The 18,218-nt window shown below is 41.8% G+C and overlaps 1 protein-coding gene across 1 annotated transcript in view; it reads right to left on the bottom strand.

The window, feature by feature from the left end:
- Nucleotides 1-17,472, bottom strand: part of PDSS2 (prenyl (decaprenyl) diphosphate synthase, subunit 2) — a 329,615-nt gene extending 312,143 nt beyond the window's left edge. Inside the window, exon 1 of the mRNA XM_011952844.1 lies at nucleotides 16,878-17,472. Within this exon, the coding sequence (XP_011808234.1) occupies nucleotides 16,878-17,173 (296 nt within the window). The 5' untranslated portion in view covers nucleotides 17,174-17,472. The remainder of the gene's footprint in view (nucleotides 1-16,877) is intronic.
- Between the last annotated feature and the right edge of the window lie 746 nt (nucleotides 17,473-18,218).

Genomic DNA, 18,218 nt, shown 5'->3' with positions numbered 1-18,218 from the left:
GCTGAGGCAGGAGAATCACTTGAACCCGGGAGGCAGAGGTTGCACTGAGCTGAGATCACACCACTGCACTCCAGCCTGGGCAACAGAGCAAGACTCCATCTCAAAAACAAAACAAAACAAAACAAAACAAAACCCCCCAAAAAAGCAATTTCTTTGCTTGCAACTAAACAATGCTGAGATAATTCCATACTTCCTCCCTATGAGAGGAAAACTTTCCTCAGAAACCCCTATGGATTTAAATCTCACCTATATTAAGTACTTTCAATTCTAACCTTAGTGTCTACCTCCCATAGGAGGACCTAACCCATTCCTAACTTCAGTTTGGACATTTCCACTTGTTGCAAACACTTCACGTTCAACAGGTCTACAAAACTTTCCCCTACACTCTACACCCAACATACTTCTGCTAGTATCTCAACATACTCAATTGCTCAGCTTACTCTTCTGTTCTTTCACTCTCACAATTATCAAGTCTGAAATTACCAACCTCACTTCACGAATGTAGCTTGAATCCAGTCTTTCCACTTCATCTCCATCACTACTGCCTAAGTTTATAACTCACCATCATCATTCCTCTATCTGCAATAACATCACAATTTTCAATGTTCAGATCATCTCATTGAGACCTTTTGCCACTCTATTCTTTATGTCTTCATTTTATTTGGAAACATTTTATCCTAACATATGTAACAATTTATTGCACTTTGTGTTTTACATGTCTATTTCCCTTATTTGAATATAAATCCTGGGGAGGGGAAGGGAGCGGGGGATGTAGGTCAGTGTCTGGTGTTGTTTACCTGACTAACAAGCATAGTACTTGGCCATTAGAGAACACACTTAACTAGCTGCTGAAAGAAGAAATGAATAAACCATAGCAGTCTTCTGCCAGGCTTTCCTGCTTCTAGCTTTTCTTTTCTGCAATTCGCAACCACCACAGCTGCCAAAGTCAGCTTTCAAAAAGGCACATCTGCTCAGGTCTCTCTACTACTTAACCTTCACGGTCTCCACTGACCTCAGGATAAAATTAGATCATCTTAACATGACATACAAAACTCAAAAATCTGGCCACAACCTTTCTTTTGCTTTTTAAATAAATTTTATTTCATTCATAGAAGCTTTATTCACAGTAGCCAAAAATAGAAGCAACCTATATATTCATTTACGCTGAATAAACAAATTGCTCTATATCCATTCAATGGAATATCTTTCAGCAATAAAAAAAAATATATAGTTGGTTCATGTATCTTGTCCAGTTTTCTTTTTTTTTGAGATGGAGTCTCGCCCTGTCGCCCAGGCTGGAGTGCAGTGGCCGGATCTCAGCTCACTGCAAGCTCCGCCTCCCGGGTTTACGCCATTCTCCTGCCTCAGCCTCCCAAGTAGCTGGGACTACAGGCGCCCACCACCTCGCCCGGCTAGTTTTTTGTATTTTTCAGTAGAGACGGGGTTTCACCATGTTAGCCAGGATGGTCTCGATCTCCTGACCTCGTGATCCGCCCGTCTCGGCCTCCCAAAGTGCTGGGATTACAGGCTTGAGCCACTGTGCCCGGCCCAGTTTTCTATTTGTTTACAGTGAAAGGGCAGGTTGAGCATCAGATACTCTATCATGGCAGAAGCAGATATTTCCAGCCTATCTCTTTTGCCTTATCCTATCCCACTACTGTGTGGTGCAGTCTACACCACGCTACAATTTTTCCTAGACTTTGCCGAGCAATTTATTATGTCTTAATTTCTTTTCCTGCCTCAGTCATCTCTTTTTCATGCCACCTGACCTGATTCATATCCTACTTCATCTCTGGTAGTCTTCCATTTTCTCTAGGGAGAGAGATCTTTCTCTCCCTCTACGTTTCTACAGCATATTGTTCACTACAGCATTTATCTCAGGGTACTCTGTGTATGTCTCCCCACGAAAATGAATTTCTAATAATAATGATAATTGCTGATATTTGGGTACTTGCTACGTGCCAGGTACTGTTCTAAGCACTTTACCTATATTAAATCATTAAATCTTCATAAAACTCTACAACACAGCTACTATTATTTATTTATTTTTGAGATAAGATCTCACTCTGTCACTACGGCTCACTGCAGTCTCAACTCCCAGGCTCAAGTGATCCTCTCGCTTCAGCCTTCCAAGTAGCTGGGACCCCAGGTATACACCAGCACACCTAGCTCATTTTTAATTTATTTTTTTTAATAGATGGGATCCTACTGTGTTGCCCAGGCAGGTCTTGAACTCCTGAGCTTCAGCAATCCTTCCACCTTAGCCTCCCAAAGTGCTGGAATTACAGGTTTGAGCCACTATACCTAGCCACCAGGTTCTATTTTTATCCTTGATTTACAGATGAAGAAACTAAGGCACAGAGAAGTTAGGTAAATTGCCTAAGATCTCATCGCTTGACAGTGGTAGAGGCAGGATGTGAACCCAAACAGTCTGATTCCAGAGCTCATGCTTACTATACTGTCTCTCATAAATTCCTGGACGGCAGCAACTGGGTCTTATTCTTGTTTGTACACCCATCCCCAGAGCACCTCAAATATTTGTGGAATGAATTAAAATTTATAATTTTCTCCCAGTCATCCAAGAAAAAGTTCTTCATAAGTAATGTAAGTTTTCAGTCAGTAATTATAGAACTGAATCTAGAAAGGGTCTTTCATAAACATGGAAAAAACTAAAATTAAATTTCTAATAATAAATTCATAGAGCTCTGAAGAATTTTACCATGCAGAAAGGGCTAATAAGGTTTTTTAGGTAGCCAAGTAACTGTAGTGAACTGAGGAACATAAAGTCCCTACAAAGGAATCAACACATCCTAAGAGAAGAGACTAAATGTCATAATTTGTCTCCAATAACTATATACTAAATTAATCCTATCCATTTAAATCTGAAATTGAGAGCATAGTGTTTTGAAGGCAAAAGCAAAAAGACAGAGTATTTAAACAAAAATTTAATCCTAAAAGCCAAATCTGTCAAGAGTAATCAATGAAAATAAATAAAGCCTTATTACTCAAAGTATCAGCTATGTTTTAGAAACAACAAAAGTCTAACCAATTCTCTATTGGAAAAGTATTGGTCATTGCCTGTGAAACAACTAAAAGTACTTAAATTTTAGTGATTTATACAGAAATTTAGGTAATTAAAATTTATATATAACTTTATATAAATTATATGTTATATATATATTCCACAAGTGGATAATTACATTTAGTTAGGGAAACAGTAATAAAACCATTGGGTAGAAGTCGTGTTGAGAGGAAGGGGACAGTTGATGCATGTTGTTACCTTCAGTTTCTCCCATTCTACCAATCTATGTCACATACTTGGGCCATCCCACATATCACTGTTCAGCTTGGACAAGTCCACTATCCCTCATCCAAAGTCCTTGAAACCAAACCAAATGTCTTTGAGAATTCAAAATTTTTCTGATTTTAGGAAGGTGCATTTTACCCAACACAGCAGCAGGAACTGGGCAGCATCCTGTAATCAAAAGCCTTAATATTTCTGCATCAAATGCATAAATATTCATATTAAATAGGATAAACAAAGACTATAAACAGCCTCACATCAGTTCAGGTCAGATTTATAAGTCTAAAAAAAATTCTGTTTTCTGAGCTTTTCAGATTTTTAAATTGTGGAAAAAGGATTACAGACTTATACTATTACATTGCATTCGACCTGGTTTATTCTCTGCTTGAGAACTGACAACGGCTTCCTTACCCGCCACATTCAGATACAACATTAATTTCCAGACTAGTCTGGAATTGGCAACATTACTGGAAATCATCTAGTCAAACTCCTTACTTCATTGCTTAGGAAACTAAAGCCCAAAGAGATAAAATGACTTGCCTGGGCATCACACAGTTAAGTACTGACAGAGATGAAACTACAACACACACACATCTCTGTCTCCCAGATCTTCTTTCTCTTTCTCTCTCTGTCTCTCTGTCTGTTTGTGTGTGTGTGTGTGTGTGTCTCTCTCTCTGGATTTGAAGTGCTTTTTTTAAGGCTTTTCAAAATAAGAAATAATTGGCCAGGTGCGGTGGCTCATGCCTGTAATCCCAGCACTTTGAGAGGCCGAGGTAGGTGGATCACGAGGTCAAGAGATCAAAACTAACATGGTGAAACCCCGTCTCTACTAAAAATACAAAAATTAGCTGGGCGTGGTGGTGCACACCTGTAATCCCAGCTACTAGGGAGGCTGAGGCAGGAGAATTGCTTGAACCTGGGAGGTGGAGGATGCAGTGAGCCGAGATTGCGCCACTGCACTCCAGCCTGGCAACGTAGCAAGACTCTGAGAAAAAAAAAAGAAATAATTACATACAAACACAAAGTTGTAAAAACACTACAGAGTCCTACATAGCCTTCACTCAATGGTGAAATCGTGTAATAGCTATAGAACACTAAAACCAAAAAATTGATATTGATAGATTGTTAACTACAGACCTTATTCCATTTTCAGCATCTTTTAACCTGCATTTATTCTTTGTGTAGGTGTACAGAGTTCTTTGCAACTGTATTAGTCTGTTCTCACATTGCTATAAGGACATACCCAAGACTGGGTAATCAAAAAGAGGCTTAATTGATTCACAGTTCCAAATGGCTGGGGAGGCCTCAGGAAACTTACAATCATGGCCAAAAGCACCTCTTCACAGGGAGAGAGAATGAGTGCCAGTAGGGGAAATGCCAGATGTTTATAAAACCATCAGATCTCATGAGAACTCACTATCATGAGAACAGCCCCGATGATTAAATTATCTCCCACCAGTTTCCTCCCATGACACATAGGAATTATGGGGATTACAATTCAAATTGAGATTTAGGTGGGGACATTCTGACCCTGGCCCCTCCCAAATCTCATGTGCTCACATTTCAAAATGCAATCATGCCCTTCCAACAGTCCCCCAAAGTCTTAACTCATTCCAGCATTAACCCAAAAGTCCAAGTCCAAAGTTTCATGTGAGACAAGGCAAGTCCCTTCTGCCTATGAGCCTATAAAATCAAAAGCAAGTGCGTTACTACCTAGACACATCTCTCTGAGGCTACAGGCACTGGGTAAAGACATCTGTTCCAAATGGTATAAATTGGCCAAAACAAAGGGGCTACAGGCCCCATGCAAGTCCAGAATCCAATAGGGCAGTCATTAAACCTTAAAGTTCCAAAATGATCTCCTTTGATTTCATGTCTCACATTCCTGTCACGCTGACACAAGAGGTGGGCTCCCACAGTCTTGGGAAACTCTGCCCCTGTGGCTTTGCAAGGAACAGCCCCTCTCCTGGCTGCTTTCACAGCTAGCATTGAGTGTCTGAGGCTTTTCCAGGCACATGGTGTAAACTGTAGGTGGATCTACCATTCTGGGGTCTGAAGAATGTTGGCTCTCTTTTCACAGTTCCACTAGGCAGTATCCCAGTGGGAACTCTGTGTGGGGGCTCCAACCCTACATTTCCCTTCTGCACTGCCCTAATAGAGGTTCTCCATGAGGGCTCCACCCCTGCAGCAGACTTCTGCCTAGATATCCAGGAATTTCCATACATTCTCTGAAATCTAGGCAGAGATTTCCAAACCTCAATTAATACCTTCTACACACCACAAGCTCAACACCACATGGAAGCTGCCAAGGCTTGGGGCTTGTACCCTCTGAAGCAACAGCCTGAGCTGTACCTTGGCCCCTTTTAGCCATGGCTAAAGCTGCTGAGATATGCAGGGCACCAAGTCCAGAGGCTGCATACAGCAGGAGCGGCTGGACCTGGCCCAGGAAACCATTTTTCTCTCTCAGGCCGCCAGGCCTATGATGGGAGGAGCTGCCGAGAAGGTCTCTGACATATCCTGAAGACATTTTCCCCATTGTCTTGGCAATTAGCATTTGGTTCCTCACTACTTATGCAAATTTCTGCAGCCTGCTTGAATTTCTCCTTAGAAAATGAGATTTCCTTTTCTATTGCAACATCAGGGTTGCAAATTTTCTAAACTTTTATGTTCTGTCACTTCTTGAATGCTTTGCTGCTTAAAAATTTCTTCCACTAGATACCCTAAATCATCTCTCTCAAGTTCAAAGTTCCACAGATCTCTAGGGCAAGGGCAAAAAGCCACCAGTCTCTTTGCTAAAGCATAGCAAGAATGACCTTTACTCCAGTTCCCAAAAAGTTTCTCATTTCCATCTAAGACAACCTCAGCCTGGATTTCATTGTCCATATCAGTAACAGCATTTTGTCAAAGCCATTCAACAAGTCTCTAGGAAGTTCCAAACTTTCCCACGTCTTCTTCTGAGCTCTCCAAACTGTTCCAACCTCTGCCTGTTATCCAGTTGCAAAGTCGCTTCCACGTTTTCAGGTATCTTTACAGCAACACCCCACTCTCTGCGGTACCAACTTACAGTATTAGTCTGTTCTCACATTGCTCTAAGGAGATACCCCAAACTGGGTAACTTACAGAGAAAAGAGATTTATTGATCCAGAGTTCCACATCATGGCAGAAGGCAACTCTTCACAGGGCGCCAGGAGAGAGAATAAGTGCCAGCAGGGGAAATGCCAGATGCTTATAAAACCATCAGCTCTTGTGAGAAGTCATTCACTATCACAAAAACAGCCTGGGGGAAATTGCCCCCATGATTTGATTACCACCCACTGAGTCCCTCCCACATGGGGATTATGGGGATTACAATTCAAGAGGAGATTTGGGTGGGGATACAGCCAAACCATATCAGCAACTTTATCCCATGTATAAATTCATGCACCCACCACCACAAGAGTCCCAACTGTTCTACCACAATATTCCTCTTTGTATTTACACTCCTCCCTATTCCCCACATTGTCCCTGACTCCAGAAAATACTTACTGTTCTCCATTTCCAGTTCTGTCATTTTGAAAATGATATAAATGTTATATAAATTGAATCAGACAATATATAAACTTTTGAGATAGACATTTTAAAAAATTGGGTAAAATTTACATAAAATTTATCATCTTAACCATTTTTAAGTGTACAGGTCAGTAGCATTAAGTATATTCACAGTGTTGTACGACCAATCTCCAGAACTTCTTATCTTGCAAAACTGAAATCCTATAACTATTAAACAACTCTCCATTTCCCCCTTCTTCCAGTCCCTGGAGACCAGTCTGTTTCTACACACTGTTTCTCTAAATGTGACTATTCTAGACACTTTATATAAGTGGAATCACACAGTATTTGTCCTTTTGTGACTGGCTTATTTCACCTAGCATAATGTCCTCCAGGTTCATCCATATTATGACACATGTGCAACCTCAAACACATGGGCTCAAGCAATCTTCCCACTTCAGCCTCTAGAGCAGCTGTCTAGCTAATTTATTTTTAGGAGCCACCATGTCTAGTTAATTTATTTTTTTATAGAGATGGGATCTCACTATGTTGCCCAAGCTGGTCTCAGACTCCTGGCCTCAAGTGATCCTCCCACCTCAGCTTCCCAAAGTGTTGGGATTACAGGCATGAGCCACTGTGCCTGCGCCCTCCTTCTTTTTTAAGGCTGAATAATATTCCATGGTAATATATACCACATTTTGTTAATCCATTCAACCATCAGTGGACAACTGCGTTGCTTCTACCTCTTGGCTACTGTGACTACTGCTGCTATGAACATGGGTATACAAATATCTCTTTGAGACACTGCTTTCAATTGTTTTGGAAACAGACCCAGAAGCAGAATTGTTGGATCATATGGCAATTCTATTTTTAATTTTTTGATGAATGAGATAGACTTTTTTCACTCAGAATAATTCCTCTGAGATTCACCCAAGTTGTTGTGTGTATCAATGGTTCATTTCTTTTTATTGTTGGGTAGCATTTCATCGTTCTGTATGTACCACAGTTTGTTCAACCACTCACTAGGACATCTGGGCTGTTTCCAGTTGGGAAATAATTAAAGACAAAATTAAAACAGTATGGCAATTCTATTTTTAATTTTTTGATGAATGAGATAGACTTTTTTCACTCAGAATAATTCCTCTGAGATTCACCCAAGTTGTTGTGTGTATCAATGGTTCATTTCTTTTTATTGTTGGGTAGCATTTCATCGTTCTGTATGTACCACAGTTTGTTCAACCACTCACTAGGACATCTGGGCTGTTTCCAGTTGGGAAATAATTAAAGACAAAATTAAAACAGTATGGCAATTCTATTTTTAATTTTTTGATGAATGAGATAGACTTTTTTCACTCAGAATAATTCCTCTGAGATTCACCCAAGTTGTTGTGTGTATCAATGGTTCATTTCTTTTTATTGTTGGGTAGCATTTCATTGTTCTGTATGTACCACAGTTTGTTCAACCACTCACTAGGACATCTGGGCTGTTTCCAGTTGGGAAATAATTAAAGACAAAATTAAAACAGTATAACAAACAGTATATATGTAGAGGATAAATTAAAGAAAGGAAAACTTTGAATGTAAGGGAAAGAATGTTGAGGAATCAATTTACAATGACCAACTACAAAATTCCAACATGAGAGAGAAAATGGTGGGAACCATGATACTGAAGAAATAACACACAAAATCATCCCAAAATAAAGGATATAGGATTAAGTTAAGAAGACCCTCATTCTTCACTCCAAAAACCATCAATGTGAAATTTTGGAACATCATTCTAAAGAAAGGATTTTTCCTCTAGAAAGAACACACAGTCCTATCCAAGCTGTGGAAGGAAAATGGCATCAATACAAGAAACTTAACTGCAAAGGAGAAATATATATATGTAGGATTTTCTACCTATAATTCTATAGGTTATGGCAGTCTATTACAAATAAAGCTGCCACAAACATTTGTGTATAGGTTTTGGTATGGACATAAGTTTTTATTTCTCTGGGATAAATGCTCGGGAGTCTGATTGCTGGGCTATATGGTAAGTGTATGTTTAAACTGATTGATCAATCAAGTGATTGACTGATTGAGACAGGGTCTGACTCTGTCACCCACGCTGAAGTGCAGTGGCACAATCACGGCTCACTGCAGCCTCCAATTTCCGTGCTCAAGTGATCCTCTTACTTCAACCTCCCAAGTAGCTGGGACCACAGGCATGCACCACCACACCCAACTAATTTTTTTTATATATTTTGTAGAGACAGCATTTTGCCACATTGCCCAGGCTGGTCTTGAACTCCTGGACTCAAGTGATCCACCTGCCTTGACCTCCCATTGCCCAGGCTGGTCTTGAACTCCTGGACTCAAGTGATCTGCCTGTCTCAGCTTCCCAAAGGGCTGGGATTACAGGTGTGAGCCACTGTGCCCAGTCGTATGTTTAATTTTATAAGAAATTGCTACGCTGTTTTCCAGAGGGGCTGAACCATTTTACATTCCCATCAGCAATGTATGAGAAATCTAGTTTCTCTGCATTGTTACTAGAATTACACATTATATTTTTTATTTTAGCCATTCTAACTGGTACATAGTAGTATCCCATTGTTGGTAGAAGAGCTGAGGCAGGACTGGCTTGTCTGTCATAATGTAAAAGAGTCTTGGAAGATGTCCAGGGTCCAGGGTCTAAAACCCCTCGTAGCCTCTGGAATGTGCACAGACTTGTTGGTTCCTTGCTTCTTTCTTGTAAACATGTCCTCCATTATCTCAAGCAGCAGCGCATATTCTACATGCATCAAAGGAAATGCTAAACCATCACAGCTACACTTAATGCACCACTACCTTTCTACCCCCACGTCCCCATGCCCTCACCTGTTTACCCTCATGTCCTCACCACCTGCTTCTTTGTTTGTTCACCAATAAATAGGGTGGGCTCCCAGAGTTCGGGGCCTTTGCAGACTCCAATCTAGCTCTGGCCCCCTGGACCCACTTCATGCACTCTTAACTTGTCTTTTCTGATTCCTTTGACCCCGCCGGACTTTGTAGCCCCCACAGCCTGGTGTTGGGCCTGATCACCCCAACATCCCATCGTGATTTTAACTTGCATTTCCCAAATGGCTAGTAATGTTGAACATCTTTTCATATGCTTACTTGCTATCTTTATAGGTTTTTCTTTTAGCCCATTTTCTTTTCTTTCTTTTTCTTCTTTTTTTGTTTATTAAGTGACAAAGTCTTGCTCTGTTGCCGAGGCTAGAGTGCAGTGGTACAATGATAGCTCACTGCAGACTTGAAGTCAAAGTCTTGGGTTCAAGGAAGCCTCCTGCCTCTGTTTCCCTCGTAGCTGGGATTACAGGCGCACGCCACCATGCCCAGCTAATTTTTGTATTTTTAGTAGAGACAGGGTTTCACCATGTTAGCCAGGCTGGACTCAAACTCCTGGCCTCAAGTGATCCACCTGCCTCAGCCTCCCAAAGTTCTGGGATTACAGGCGTGAGCCACCACACCCAGCCTCTTGAGTTCAGAGAGTTCTTTACAGAATCTGGATACAAGTCCTTCTTTGAATATGTGATTTGCAAATATTTTCTACCAGTCTATGGCTAAACTTTTCACCCTCTTTACAGGGTCTTTCACAGAGCTAAGTATCAAACTTTTTTCTTTTTTTCTCGAGACGGAGTCTCACTCTGTCGCCCAGGCTGGCTTGCAGTGGCACGATCTTGGCTCACTGCAACCTCCACCTCCTAAGTTCAAGCAATTCTCCTGCCTCAGCCTCCTGAGTAGCTGGGATTACAGGCGTACACCACCATGCCCAGCTAATTTTTATATTTTTAGTAGAGATAGGGTTTTACCATGTTGGTCAGGCCAGTATCAAACTCCTGACCTTGTGATCCGCCTGCCTCGGCCTCCCAAAGTGCTGGAATTACAGGTGTGAACCACCACACCGGGCCAGTCTTGAACTTTTATGGAGTCCAATTATTGTTTTCTTTTATGAATTGAGTTTTTGGTGTCATGTATAAAAACTGCTTACCTAGCCCTAGGTCCTGAAGATGTGTTTTCTTTTTTTTTTGTTTGAGACTGAGTCTTGCTCTGTCACCCAGGCTGGAATGCAGTGGCTAGTCTCGGCTCGCTGCAACCTCCGCCTCCTGGGCTGGAGCGATTCTCGTCTCAAACTCCTGACCTAAGGTGATCCACCCACCTTAGCCTCCCAAAGTGCTGGGAATACAGGCGTGAGCCACCGCACCCAGCTGTGATATTATCCTATGTTTTCTTCTGAAAGTTTTATAGTTTAACATTTCACGTTTAAATCCATTTTAAGTGGACATTTATTTCACAAATAATCCATTTTACATTGACTTTTAAAAAATATTGTATGAGGTTTAGGTCAAGGTTCATTTTTTTTGCCTATGATGTTCAATTGTTCCAGCCCTATTTTTGGAGAAAGAAGAAAAAAAAAAACCAAAACTATCCTCCCTCCATTGAATTGTTTTCGCACTTTTGTTAAAAATCAATCGGGCATATTTGTGTTGATCTATTTCTGGGTCCTCTATTCTGTTCCATTGATCTGTCTGTTCCTCTGCTAATACCCCAGTATTTGATTGATGCAGCTATATAGTAAGATTTAACAGTAGGTGGAATGATTCCTCACCCATGTTTTCTTTTTCCAACATTTTAGCTATTCTAAAATGTTCTAGTTTTTACTATTCTAGCTCTATTCATGCTGCTCACTTTATTGCACTGCTTATCCTTGCTTTTAAGGTCTTCCCCATACCTAGTAGAGGTATGGTAGCCTGGAGAAGAAAGGCGAAAAAAGAATTATGAAGGAAAAAAATAAATATTACACAACTACTACCCTAAAACATTACTCATGCAATTTTTATCCATACTTTCTTCAATGGAGTCCCAATTTCTCCATGAAAAGTTCTCTACTATTCCAAGCCATCTCTCTATGTAGTAGCTCATTAACCACAAGTCACTTGTTTCCTTCTGTTAGATATTTATAAATATCTTTTGTGTCAACTCACCAAGGGACAGGGTCCATGTTTTAGACTTCCTTTTTTTTCTTTTCTTTTCTTTTTTTTTGAGATAGGCTATCACTCCATTGCCCAGGGTGGAGTGCAGTGGCATGACCACAGCTCACTGCAGCCCTGACCTCTTGGGCTTAAGGGATCCTCTCAGCTCAGCCTCCCATGTAGCTAAGACCGCAGGCATGCACCAGCACACCTGGATAATTATTTGTATTTTTTGTAGAGATGGGGTTTCGCCATGTTGCCCAGGTTGGTCTCAAACTCCTGAGCTCAAGCAATCTGCCCACTTTGACCTCCCAAAGTTCTGGGATTGCAGGCATGAACCACCACAGCTGGTCTAGACTTCTTTATATCACTTCATAAGTTTCAATAAACATTTAGTAAATTAATTGGTGATTATTTATCTAATTATAGATCAATAGAGAGATCCTAGGAAATCTAGATGAACAAGAGTAAAAATGAGCTAAATGCTCCTCTATTCCTAGTAACAATCATTATCTCACCAAACCTCAGGATTTTTAATCTCATTTCTCATTTAGTGTTAAATTAAAGAGTATATGTCACATCTAGGCTGTTTTTCCCTTTTCTTGACAAGATGTCTTAGGTAAAGAGATCAGTGAATAGCAAATTACGGTGGTTTCCTTTTTTTTTTTCTTGCCGTTTGCTAACAAAGTCACCATTCATCTAAATTTTAGGGCTGATAGACATGATTCACCCCTAACATACCATGTAGCTTTACTTGAAAAATAAATGGCTCCAGCCTGGGAAACAAAGCAAGACTCTGCCTCAAAAAAATAAAAATAAAAAACAAAAAAATACAGCTGCTTAATCCATGATTTTAGTTATAATTTACAATAATCATTACCTGCTTAACCTCTGGATCAAATGCCTGCTCCTTTGCTGAAATACCTGTGTACAGTGTATACACATATATATACAGATATAGATCCACACCCCAAAAGTTTCTTTATTGGCTGTCTATGAGTTTAGGCTATTTAAATAATGTGCAACACATTATCGTAGGTAAATAGAATAAAATTATATGCAGATTAGCTCTTTTCTTACAAAATATAGCAATTCATACCTACTACGACAACTTTGCAAAAACTTACTTATTCTGTGCCTTTCGAATTTTGTCACTGTACTGTAGTACTACAAGGCAGGTTAGGCAACAATTAGGAAAGTTTTAGAACCATTGGTCTTACAAACTTTCATCTAGGGTGCCTCTGGTGTCCTCTGAAGAGATATTCTCCAAACCCTCATCTGACGTTCTTGCAACTAAGCAGATGAACTACAGTTCTCATAATAAACACATTAATAAGACTCTTTTTAGCTCCACCCTTTTCACTTCTGTGCTTTATTATGGACTACAATAGTCACATTGCAATACTACAGCCCCTATCATTGACACTATCATTCCCATCGAACACAAAGAAACCTCCTACTGGATTACCAAAAACTAAGAAAACTGGGCCAGGCGCAGTGGCTCACACCTGTAATTCCAACACTTTGGGAGGCCGAGGTGGGCAGATCATGAGGTCAAGAGCTCGAGACCATTGTGGCCAACATGGTGAAACTCCTTCTCTACTAAAAATACAAAAATTAGGTGGGTGTGGTGGCGTGTGCCTGCAATCCCAGCTACTCGGGAGGTTGAGGCAGGAGAATCACTTGAACCAGGGAGCCAGAGGTTGCAGTGAGCCGAGATCACGCCACTGCACTCCAGACTGGCAATAGAGCAAGACTCCGTCTCAAAAAAAAAAAAATTAAGAAATCTCTTAGTTCTCGTGTTATGAGAACTAGGAGTAACCTGAACTCAGAAGTTGTTTATGAGAGTATAAACTGGTACATTCACTGTAGAAAGCATTCTAAAGATAAGCATGTGCACATTCAACAATTACACTCCTGTTTTTATATCCTCATGACATGAACACCAAAAGATAGGCAAACATATTTATAACAGCATTTTTCATAAAACCAAGAAATGCAACAACCCAAATGTTAATTACAAGATGATTGTGAGGCCCAGCGCAGTGGCTCACGCCTATAATCCTGGCACTTTGGGAGGCTGAGGTGGGCGGATCACGAGGTCAGGAGTTCGAGACCAGCCTGGCCAACATGGTGGAACCCTGTCTCTACTAAAAATACAAAAATTAGCCAGGCATGGTGGCGGGCACCTGACTAATTTTTGAGAGCTACTTGGGAGGCTGAGGCAGGAGAATTGCTTGAACCTGGGAGGCGAAGTTACAGTGAGCCAAGACTGTGCCATTGCACTCTAGCCTGGGCAACAAGAGTGAAACTCTGTCTCAAAATAAATAAATAAACAAGTAAAAGATGACTGTGGTATATTCACACAACAGAATTTCATACACCAGTGAAAATCTAATGAACTACAGTCAAACACATCACACGGATGAATCTCAGAAACCATGAATTTTAAAAAGGAAGTTGCATAAGGCCATATGCAATAAACTATCATATTTGTACACTGCAAAGAAACCAGTAAAATGAAACATTATTATTTAGAAAAATAACAATGTAAATTTACTTATTTCATTTTGAGACAGGGTCTCTTGCCCAGACAGGAGTGCAGTGGCATAATCATAGCTCACAACAGCCTTGACCGCCCAGCTCAAGCAATCGCAATTCTCCCAAGTAGCTGGGACTACAGATGTGCACCCCCACGCCCAGCTAATTTATTTTATTTTTTATAGAGATAGAGTTTTGCTATGCTGCCCAGGCTGGTCTCCAACTCCTGGGCTCAAGTGATCTTTCTACTTTGCCTTCCAAAGTGCTGGGATCACAGACATGAGCCACCACACAGGACCCATGGTAATTCTGAAAAGGAAAAATGTTTAAAAACAGTTTAGTGGGAGTCAGGGAGATGGACTGAGGAGTACACATTTATCTTCAACAGGACTGATAAAGTTATAGTTCTTAAGTTGGGTAATAGTAGGCTTATTCGTTTCATTAAGCTTTAAACATACGTGTGTATGTGTTTTGAGTGTGTATCATCTAGAATCTCTGGAAAACTAACATTCCAGCTAGTCATAAGGTGATGTTCCTGATAACTAGGAACAATGCCAAGGAATAAAATCACTTTATTACTACTATTTAATAACTTCTGTGGTAAGAAAATGACAGGTGCCTCAAAAAATTAAAGCAAGGGGTGGGTAAGGGAAGTGAGTGTAGCTAAAAAAGAGCAACATGAGGAATCTTTATAGTGCTGAATATGTTCTTTATCTTAACTGTATCAACATAAATACCCTGCTTATGATATTACACCATCGTTTAAAAAATGTTACCATTGGGAGAAACAGGGTTAGGTGTATATTAGATATCTTTGTGTTATTTCTTCCAACTGCATGTAAATCTACAACTACTTCAAAATAGAAGTTTACTTTTAAAAAACAACAACAGAAACAGGTCCTTTTAGTCTTGGATTTCTCCACCTTGGCACTATTGACATTTTGCAGCACCTAAAATTATTTCTTGTGGGTCTGTCCTGGGAATTGAAGGGTAGCATCCCTGGCCTCTATCCACTAAATGCCAGTAATGCCAGTAATGTGCCTCCATCTGTGACAACCAAAAATGTCTCCATACATGCCAAATGTCCCCAGGGTGGGAAAATTGCCCCAGTTGAGAACCAGTGCTCTAGTCATAAAAGCCAAGAGATATGAAAATGTTCCTAATTGAAGAAGATGAAAGAGATAGAACAACTAAATGCAATACTTGATTCTGGACTGAATCCTGTCCTGGAGGGTAAAGAATGCTATAAAGAACACTATTAGGCCAATTAACAAAATTGAAATTAAACGGTAGATTAAATAAAAGTATTGTATCAATATTAAATATACCTAAGTTGGTAACTGTAGTGTACTTATGTAGGAGATTACCGCTATGCTTAGGAAATACATACTGAAGTATTTAGGGGAAAAGGATCATGATGTATGCAATCTACCACCAAATGATTCAGAAAAAAATATATAGAAAGATATATACATGTGAATAGTATACATGTGTGTTTATGTATTTAATGAATATACTGACATATATAGACATATATATCTACGTAGTAGGTGAATCTGATTAAAGAGTATGCAAGTGTGTTCTTTGAACTGTATTATTTTTGTAACTTCGCTGTACGTTTAAACTAATTACATATCAGAAGTTGTGGGGTTTTTTTAAGCGGAAGAAAAAAAAAAACTTGGCCGGGCACGGTGGCTCACGCCTGTAATCCCAGCACTTTGGGAGGCCGAGGCCAGTGGATCACAAGGTCAGGAGATGGAGACCATCCTGGCTAACACGGTGAAACCCCGTCTCTACTAAGAACACAAAAACAAAATTAGCCGGGCGTGGTGGCGGGCACCTGTAGTCCCAGCTACTCCAACCTGGGTGACAGAGCGAGACTCCGTCTCAAAACAAACAAACAAACAAACACAAAAACAACAACAACCAGAAAAAAAAAAACTTTATAAATCCTAAAGGCAGGTTTCACAGCAGTAGTACAGCATAAGCGATAAATATCCCAAGAAGATAATGACTACTAACGGGACAAATTCCTACTTCAACCCCAAGACATTCGTTGGAAATAATTATCTACCTTCAGCCTCTCTCTCTCTCTCTCCTTCCCTACTTTCTGGAGGTGACCCCCTGAACAGTGTGGGACAGAAAATTAATCTATCCCATTAAAATAAAAAAAAAATTTTAAAAACCCATCTCTAGGAAGTGACTCAATAAACATACATCCCCGCTTGATTTCTCCACAAATCGCTGAGGCATCTTCATCCTCAACAATTAAGAAGCAAAATCGCGGAAAGCATACAGTGTTTCAAAGAAAACCACTTATCCACTCAGCTGAGCAAGAACGTTAAGTGGACTAGAGAAGAGACAACATAAAATGTCTAGGAGGACTGAGTAAAAAGGAAGGACTAAAAAGAGATAAACCAGGAGCCAGTCTGAGAGAGGTAGAATGCGTGTGCTCGCCAGAAAAAAAGTATTCCAATGAGTGCGAGTGTGTCAGCGGGAGAGGGGTAGCTCACCTGGCTGTGGTAAGCAGAGGGTGCTGAGTGCCCACCAGCTTCTGTACCTGCATAGCGATGTTGCTGAGCTCGTCGCTCAGCAGGCAGCGAAGGCTCATGAAGGACGTGGGGTACCCCACGATCTTCTCCGCCTCTGACACTACCTGATTCCAGTGGGCTGGGGACTTGGAGGACTGACCACGCCAAGAGCCCACCGAGGAGATGGTGTCGAGGGACGGGGACCACCACAGGCGACGCGGGGAACCCGAGGCTCCGAGATAACGGGGCAAGTGCAACAGCAGCTGCCGAAGGTTCATGGTTTGAGTCTGGAAGGGTCTGGGACCTGGGGGTATCCAGAGGTGGCGCGGGAAACAACCCGAGGGCAGAGGAGGAACTTGCAGTAACTAAAAGGAAGCAGCAAATTCTTGACCCTCAGAGGAGGGTGGCTTCCTGGAGCAGTGACCAGAAACGAACTTGAACTGCTGCTTTCTGCGGCCCAGTTTGGGCAAACAACAGCCCCAGCTCAGCACTGCCCCCGGCCACCCGGGGTAGAAACCACAGCCACTGCCTATGCGGAGGACGCCATATTGGAGGCATGGAATGCGGCCTGCCGTAAAGACGGAGGCGGGTTGTTAAGAATGCTCTCTACTTTACGGCGTACCCGAGAACGCCCCCGAAGGGGCGGTGCTTTGGAGGTGAACCGGGGAAGGCTAGGCTCAGCTCCTCCCACCACTCCTCTCTGGGCCAGCGAAGGTCGCCGGTGACAGGGCTCAGTTGTTGGGGGCGAGTGGTCCCTCTGCACACGGCTTGTGGGCCGAGTCTGGATTCATTAGAGTCCCCGGCGCGCAGCACTGAGTGGCATGCATAAGTATTGGTGTCACGAACAAGGGTCAGACCCCGGCTCGACCGCAAGGAAGGGCGTCGGGCGGAGGGCAGAGGCACCAGTTCCTCCCGGAAGCCTTTCGTCGCTATTGCCACCAGCCCCTGGAAGTGGCCGTGGCAGGGCGTGAAGGCTGCCCTTCGGGCTGCATGCCTCCTGGAGTTGGGGCCACGGCTCAGTGGTGGAACGCCTAGTCAGGGCGTGGGGCTGAGCCCTCCTGCCCTCACGGCCCAACCAGACGAAAGGTGGCGTGGTGCGGCGGAAAGGGATCCCAAGGAAAGTCCTCTGATCCAGCTTCGAATTACCGGCCTGCTCTCTGAGCCCTGGGAGAAGCAGCGGTGCCTCCTTCCCGAGGGTGCGGAGAGGAAGAATGAAACGGTGCCTGCTCCCTGCCTCTTATCTTCCTCTTTATGCTTAGCCTGAGCTCAACTCCAGGATTCAAGACTATCGCTGACTGGAATGCTTTTCACATACTAGTTCAT

This window comes from Colobus angolensis, unplaced genomic scaffold, assembly GCF_000951035.1.
Source record: "Colobus angolensis palliatus isolate OR3802 unplaced genomic scaffold, Cang.pa_1.0 Scaffold35, whole genome shotgun sequence".
Lineage (NCBI taxonomy): Eukaryota > Metazoa > Chordata > Mammalia > Primates > Cercopithecidae > Colobus > Colobus angolensis.
The sequence above is the reverse complement of the archived record's forward strand: the minus strand, read 5'-3'. Positions and strand labels throughout refer to the sequence as shown.